Source organism: Bemisia tabaci, chromosome 1 (genome assembly GCF_918797505.1).
Source record: "Bemisia tabaci chromosome 1, PGI_BMITA_v3".
Classification (NCBI taxonomy): domain Eukaryota; kingdom Metazoa; phylum Arthropoda; class Insecta; order Hemiptera; family Aleyrodidae; genus Bemisia; species Bemisia tabaci.
In genome coordinates, this window is record NC_092793.1 from 75190270 (window position 1) to 75198141 (window position 7872).

At 36.0% G+C, this 7872-nt stretch overlaps 2 protein-coding genes across 4 annotated transcripts; one reads left to right on the forward strand and one right to left on the reverse strand.

The window, feature by feature from the left end:
- Positions 1–12: 12 nt before the first annotated feature.
- Positions 13–4013, forward strand: LOC109036359 (haloacid dehalogenase-like hydrolase domain-containing protein 2). Of its 3 annotated transcripts, none has more exons than XM_019050540.2 (5): positions 13–125; positions 596–721; positions 1170–1469; positions 2176–2386; positions 3094–4013. In XM_019050540.2, the coding sequence occupies exons 2-5, from the start codon at positions 630–632 to the stop codon at positions 3283–3285; spliced, it is 795 nt and encodes a 264-aa protein (XP_018906085.1). In that variant the 5' UTR covers positions 13–125; positions 596–629; the 3' UTR covers positions 3286–4013. The 3 variants fall into 3 exon arrangements, with proteins under 3 accessions (XP_018906085.1, XP_018906086.1, XP_018906087.1); XM_019050541.2 differs by having other exon boundaries at positions 60–134; XM_019050542.2 differs by lacking the exon at positions 13–125 and adding an exon at positions 156–174.
- A 34-nt stretch (positions 4014–4047) lies between these two features.
- On the reverse strand, positions 4048–7826 carry Dtwd2 (DTW domain containing 2). The gene is made up of 4 exons (XM_019050543.2): positions 7358–7826; positions 6324–6509; positions 5221–5419; positions 4048–4666 (listed from the first exon to the last, which is right to left on the reverse strand). Exons 1-4 carry the CDS (start codon positions 7441–7443, stop codon positions 4376–4378), a joined length of 762 nt encoding a protein of 253 aa, XP_018906088.2. The 5' UTR covers positions 7444–7826; the 3' UTR covers positions 4048–4375.
- Positions 7827–7872: the final 46 nt, after the last annotated feature.

Here is a 7872-nt window from a genome sequence, read left to right on the forward strand (position 1 = left end):
CTAAACACACTTCTTGTCAACAAACCAAACGTCACGAGTTTTTTTGAGGTTAGCTTTCAATGTAAACAAACTCCATGCCGTGCCTTGACCTTTTTTCTTGAGTTGATATTTTCAATTCAAATCCGGTGAGTTCAGTAAGTTACTATTATGCAAAATTTTTGTGTTCATACGCCGGTAAGTCAACGTGTTTAATTTTAAAGACGAAATGTGTATAGTTATTCCTCTACATGAGATCCGAGATCAATGGGTCTAACGCTAACGAGGGTTGAGGGACTAACTTTCTGCTTGATTCTTATCAACTTTCTCTACTCATGTTTGCTCTGTCTTCTCCGCATCATTATAACAAAATTAATTAATTAGCACAGATACTGTAGCTGCGCTGCCATCAGTGCAGGCAGATTCAATGGTCCAAATGTTAGCATTAAGTACCGCAGTTTTTAAATGACGCAGTCAGTTGAAAACATCACTGTTTGTCAGTAACCCCTCTGGTCATAACTACATTGCAGGTAAACTTTATCGTCCAATTACTTGTCATCTTATTCAAGTCTGCTGTAATCATTCTTTTTAGTGAATCAAGTGTTTGGGTTTTCTACAGGATCTGAATTCATCGATAAGTACACTTTCCAAGTATGTCAAAGTTAAAAGCAGTCCTCATTGATTTAAGTGGTACTCTTCATGTTGACAATGAAGCCATTCCAGGAGCGGTGGAAGCTTTGAAAAAGTAAGAACATTTCAGACTTTTGCATATTATTAATTTTTCCCTTAAGTAAATTGCTTTAAAGTTCCTTGCAAAATTTGCTATTAATTGCCAAATTACATTAGCCTCCTGTATTTTGAGAACGGGTCAAATCAGTAATTTGATCTTTTATCACTAAAACAGGTATCTAACAATCTTTAAAACCTTTGATCAGGTGGTTTTTTTAAGGTGGTGTATGAATGATTTTAAGTACCTTCATGGAACAGGAGGTATCCTTTCAATAGTTTTTCTCCTATTTTTTTTTAGGAGACATGTCAAAGTCATGTCTTCAAAGTCCAGAAGTCAATGAATAATATATTTTTCACAAATGTGAAAAAATGACTAGTGATGTTGAGTAGTTGGTAGGGGTACTTTAATGTGTTTGAGAAAGCCACATAAGCACTCATTCATTTCTTGTTCTTCCATTTTTTAGATTGCGAGGAGCAAATTTGAGAGTAAAATTTGTCACCAACACGACCAAAGAGTGTCGGCGGATTCTTCATGAACGGCTCACCTCTTTGGGTTTTGAACTTGATGTGAATGAAATTTGGAGTTCATTATGGGCTGCAAATGACTTGGTTACGTCCCAAAACCTACGACCATTCTTGATCATCGACAAAGCGGCAGAAGAAGATTTCCGGACCCATCTAAATGTCACATCGGACCATAATGCTGTTGTTGTTGGACTAGCTCCTGATCAGTTTCACTACGAAAATTTGAACAAAGCTTTTAGGTATACTTTTCCCCCTTCTTCAAGATGTAAGCAATTTTGAAGAAAAAAAAAACTGCCTCCTCACCTTCTTACTGACTGAGTTAAGTTTTTGAATCAACTGATGTGAGGAATGAATGGATTTGTCCCATATGGAGAGGATTTTCGAACTAGGTACTGCATACCAAACTTGTGCAAGAAAAATGATACTAAAATCTAAATCAGCTTCTAAGTGACACAAAAGGCTCATAAAATTAAGTTTTTTTATGGAGGTGATAGACTTATTAGATAGTCCACCACCGTTTAATTGAGCTCTCCTTGCAAATAAGGGCTGAATGCACAACTGTAGGGTAAAAATTACCATATTGAAACCATGAAGTCACCCCACAGCTAGTGTAAAATTTAACACATATGTAGGAATGGACAGTCAAATTGAAAATCTGCCGAAGACTCCTCAATTTCATTCTGTTTGTAGCATGCCAAAAAAAAAACATCTAAAACACAAGCAGTTCATTGCAACACAGATGTTTTTTTTCTTTATCATCACACTACACTTGCCACTGTTATGTTGAACAGAATATAATTTTTCTCATGAAGATAGGCTAAAATGTTTTGGTCTTTCTCAGCAGTCTCATGTATTTTTGGGAAATTTTCAGACCTAAAAAATTATACGAATTGGGTAGATTTATGTTTTGCCTTATGTAATTACTTGAAGGTTTTCAACTCACAGGCTTTTACTCTCTGGAGCAAAGTTGATTGCAATTCACCAAGCACGATATTTCAAAAGACCTGATGGTTTAGCGTTGGGGCCTGGAATGTTTGTCAAAGGACTAGAGTATGCTGCAACTTGCAAAGCAGATACTGTTGGCAAACCATCCGTTGACTTCTTCAAAGCAGCGCTTGGAGAGATTGATCCAGCAGCAGCAGTTATGATTGGAGACGTAAGTTGTACTTTCTTTCGTATGTCACACCGATGAACCACCAGATAATGTTGGAAACCAAGCATCGTTTGTGCTCTCATCAAGATTGCTCTCGTGAAACATGGGAAACATAATGGAAATTTCCAAATTCGATGCACAAGAGAAAAATTTGCAATTTTGATCAATTCAAATTTTCTACGTGCTATGATACTAACATCTACTAAGGACCCCTCGAAGAGGATCCAGCTAGGTGAAAAGAGGATCTAAGAATATGAAATCAGTTAGGAGAAGTCTGATTTGCAGGTGTCAAAATTCGTCTGGTTCCCATCATAAATGTTTTAAAAAAGTACCATTTTGGCCCCTGAATATTGATCAAGCTGACCAAACTGGTCCCCGAACTTCTTGGTAGATTGAAACACTGGTCTTGGCAAAGAATTAATCACCTAGAATGGATCTCTGAATATTTTCTACCCTTGAGGAGAGGGAGGTTCAGGATAGCAAGACATATGTAATTTTCTCCAAAGCTTCAGACTTTCATGATGAACGCATGATCAAGCGAGGGAGAGGGTTCAAAACAGAATGTAATTTATGAACGGCCTTGTAAACATCATACATTGAAGTCACAATATGCGCTCCGTGCTTTTACTTTGGCATCATATCATTGAAGTATTCAATGCAAACAACCTAAGATAAAATATGTACTTTTTTCTCACCTGTTTCTTTTCCAGGATGTGATTGATGACATCGAAGGAGCCCAAAAACTGGGGATGAAAGGCATCCTGGTGAAGACTGGTAAATATCGGCCAGGAGATGAGGAAAAAATTTCGCCACCAGCTTTTCAAGTCCTCCCAAGCTTTAAGGAAGCAGTAGACTATATTTTACAGCATATGAATGTACCAAATAAGGAATCTGTATCTTGAATGGAGCTCTCTGTGAACCTTCCTTTGCAATGAAGAAAGATGGTGGACAATTCCGCATAAGACAACTGGCCATTAAATCAAATCACTGTGATCAAATCACTGAAAGACTGAAGGAACAGATCAAATAGAAAAGAAGACCCAGATATCCTGATATTTGTTATCATAAAATGCCACTTAGCCTTGCTACAGTTTTCTTCTGTTCTTCAGAATGTGGCCAGTTAGTTAACTTTTTCAATAAAGTCAAAAATTTTGGAAAATTTACCATCGGCAAAACCAGTGTGGCCAGAAAAGGAGAAATTAGAGTAAAAAATAACACCCAGATCTCTGATCGTCTCGACTCTTTGTAGATTCAAGGCACAGAGTCAATAATCAAAGAAGGGGGAGAGGTGTCTAATAAATGGAATAATTTTGCATTCAGCAAATTCAAAGTTCAAAGTCAATAGAGCAAAACTCGATGGTTATACATATTCTAGATCAGTTTGGACTTAACAGCTGAATACTTGAGAAGAAAGGTATCGATCAGCTTTGAGAAAGGTATTTTATTTGTACTGTTACCATATTTTCTACATACCTACCACAGAGTTTTGGAGAGACTTTTTTTTTTCTTTTTCTTTTCTTTTCTCTTCTTTTTTTTGGAAAAGTGAAACATGTCAAACAGAAAATTATATTTGTGTAATTAACTCAATTTTTATTGTTAAGTTAATAAATTAACAATCAATATAAACATTTCTTTCCTCTTCTATATACAACATTACAATAAATGTAATACAATAAATAAAAATAAATGAATTGCTCTTCTCAATGAAAAATAATACAAATCAGACAAGCCTTTTTCCCCTCCATAACTAAGGATCTCATTCAGTTTACAATATATTTTTATTTAAAAGGAAAGTCGAAAAAAGTTGTTCATGTATGTTAATACATGATAAGTAATACAATAAGGTATTACTTACATGGAACAAAAAGGGAGAAAAGAGAACTTGGAGTAAAAACAGAACCGGCATATAGTCAGAAAATAACACGTATGTGCTTGCTTAACTCTAAAAATTAAAGAGGACCTCAGTTTTTACTGGTTTCAGTTTTTCTTCACTCAATTATTATCTTTGCATGCGTTCCTCATTAATTTACTGAGTCTTTTGCCAACCAGTTTTGGATATATCTGGTTTTGAATGCAAAATTCCTTACTGTGGTGAGTGACGGCCCCATGATTTAGTTGGAAATCACACATTGCGTTCAAGGGTTTCAGTAAAATTTCTTGGATTTCTTGACAGTTTTCCAGGAGAGCCAATGCTTTGGCTGCTGTTTCCAGAGTAGAGAGACATTTATCTGTCGGCTGTGTTCTGATCACAAACCGACTTCCTTCATGATTTGTCAGAGTAACCTGAAAATAACAAGTAAATTAAATAACCTTTTGTCACCTCAGAAATTTGAATCAGACCAACAAACAACAGATAATGTCCAAATATGTATGACAAAAATTAAAACATTCGGGCCTAAAATTAATGTACATTTGACCGTCAACAGGAAATAGGTCCTCAGACCATAGAGGCAAGATTATCAATAAAATTATTTTTGTGAAGTTGGAATAAGAAATCAGATTTTGAGATCTCAGTGGAAAATTTTAAAAGAAGAATATCTTTCAGAAAAAACTGGGAGTGTTCAAGAGAACTTTTGTGCCACTTTAGGGCTTAAAACTATGACACTATCTGGTACTTTTGTATCATGAAAATGGAAGATTGCAGTTTTAAATAGCTTTTCTCCAGGGTACATTTTTCAAACTGCATAGGTACTTTAATGAATGAAAAATAAATTCCCCAGTGAACCATGGTATCATATCATGTTTTGCCAGATGTTTCCCTGATAAATTTCACTGAAATTTCTCCCTTTTAGTAATAATATAGATATAATTAAAGCAACCTACTAAATCATACTTACTTGTTTCATGTTACGGAGAATAGGAGAGTTATTGAATATAGTTTTGGCCTGAGGCCAGGTTCCATCAATTAACACGAGATCATAGAATTTCTCGGAATCCTGTGACACTAAATCTAGAGTTTCAATACTGACAGATGTGGAAGATGGGTAGAGTAAAATGGCGTTGGGTGATGCCAAAATGTCAGCTAAACCTTCATGTCTGGGAAAAATTGATGAGTTAAAAAGCGAGCAGAAAAAATAATGTCAATAGGTAATTTACAAATAAAAAAAAAATAGATTACAGAAACACTCAAAACAGAAAAACTCTCATTTTGGTCTTGCACTGTACAAAGTATCTTGCTGTGCAAAACACTCTAATAATTAAATTGATATATGCAAAAACGTCCGATGTCCAAGACAGTGTTTCAGAATTTGAGTGGACAATTTTGTTGTAACTTAACGACACAGGATGGTTTAAAGACGTTAGGAGTGTAGAACAATTTTATAAATAATCCCCTAAGTATAATTAAAAATTTACAAAAGAGATCGATCCTAGTCATCAGTGTCGTGGGACAAAAAAACCCACGGCAATTATGAAACGCTGTATTGGACAACGGACATTTTCGCATACATCGATTTAATTGTAAAAGAGGTTTGTGAATGTTTTGTTTCATATTATGGAAACAGTTTATTACTTAGAGAAAACTCGGCTCTTTTGAGCAAAATACAATTCTTGGTTGCTGGCTTACTATGAAATCAGTTAAATATGCGCCTTAAAGGAAAACCTCCTTGGCATCACTGACTCAAGTATTTTCGAAACTGAAAGAAAAGGAAAACTAGAGTTCTAATGAATAAGGGTGGCTGATTTGTAGGTTTACAATCTGATAAGTTTCAGATTTCAGATTCTTTTTGAGAGTATGATTTTTCCTGCATTTCATAAACTCTTCTCTGATTTGACATGATTTAGGAATCTTGGAATTCAGCATTTTCTGCATCCTTGAGAAAACTTTTCAGCCTCCTTGAATTTTACATAAGTTCTGAAAAATTGAGATTTAGCAGATCTGTAAGTATAGTTATCCGGAGACTTGGAGAGGGAAGGGGAAAATAATAGAAAGGAAACCAACCTTGCATGCGGAAACTTTTTTCCTTTGAAAATTAAACATTTTCCAGGTGCTAGGGCCAAAGAAAGAATTGGTGCTGTTCGAACTGAGCGCTTTTCTTCCGCAGGGTGCTGAAGGAGAACGACACGACAGTTTGGGTTTAGTGGAGAAACAGGTAAGAAAGGGCACCAGCATACAGACTGAGGTCGACTGAAACATATGAAAGAAAAAGTGTTATTAAGTAATTTATTCTTGTTGTTACTATAACCACAATTGATGGTTTTGGGTCACATGGAAAATTATTTAAGTACGTAGGAATTTGAATTTCATTGAGTTTGTGGAATAAGGAGAACGTTGGAGCAAGGGTGGTTCTCAATAATTAGCACATATTGGTCTTAAGAGTTCTGGACAAAGGGTAATTTCAGTGGCGGATTGGTTGGTTGTTTTATTCTACTATTTTTTCAGAGATACCTTCTGAAATTCAAATTTAATAAAATTGGGATTTAGCAAAGATAGTGAAAGCAGCTGTGGCGCTGTCATGTATATCAATCATTTCAGGAGCGCACATTGGCAACCAAAGGTGGCATAGGTAAGTATCTGTGAAATGAAATACATCTTAGTTTCTTCAACAAATTTTGATGTCAACTTCGGTTGTCAACTTGCACGCCATACCTCCACATTACACGTCCAGCCATGCCATGCTCAAGAGCAGACCTTTTTTAAGCAGATAGTGACGCAGTTAATATAATATTAGAGAATGGTTGAATCCTTAAGATGTGATCTTTCATAACATGATTTTCATATCCTGTGATAGTATCATTGGTGTGCACAGAGTTGATGGAGGACATCAGTCTTTTTGTGACGCTACAAACATATACATCCTGAGAATTCCAATGGATATTGAAGTGTATTTCTTACGAAGATTGAAGCAAATTTTCACTCATGTTCCTGCTCAGTGAATCAGTCTGTTTTATTGGGAATTTTCGAAAAAGTCAACGGGTGAAAAGTAACACCAATTAAAATTAAAAAAAAAGAGGGTAAAGCCTCGTCTCTTTCACCTGCAATTTAGACAGACTAGCCGCATATCTGGTGGATCGGCTGGCAATTCCATCAAGTCATCCCAAGCGCTGGAGTCATCTGCCATGGCGAGACAAGTTCCATCAACTGGGAAAAGGTGTTGAATACCCTAAGTTATGGTCATTGACAAAACTTTTTCTTTTTCCTGTTGAGTGACACAGTAAGTTCCAAAACGTCGAGGACAATGAAGAAGATCAAGTACGAGCAAACAGTAAATTTTTTGGCTGAGTAGAGCTACTGATAAGGATTTGAAAGCACGTTCTCTCACTGAGGAAACACAGAAAGTCGGGACAAGACTGATACCGATGGCGATCGCGACTACAAGACAAAGTAAATTGATACATACGGTAAATGCACGGAACAACACCTATTAACAATTTTTTATGATTTTAGAGAAGTGTTTACGCACAATTTTAGTGATAACAACCCGGCGATGGGAGGGAGGGGAGATTAAATTTTGCACTGTTACCACTTCAAAAAATAATACATTTCCCCT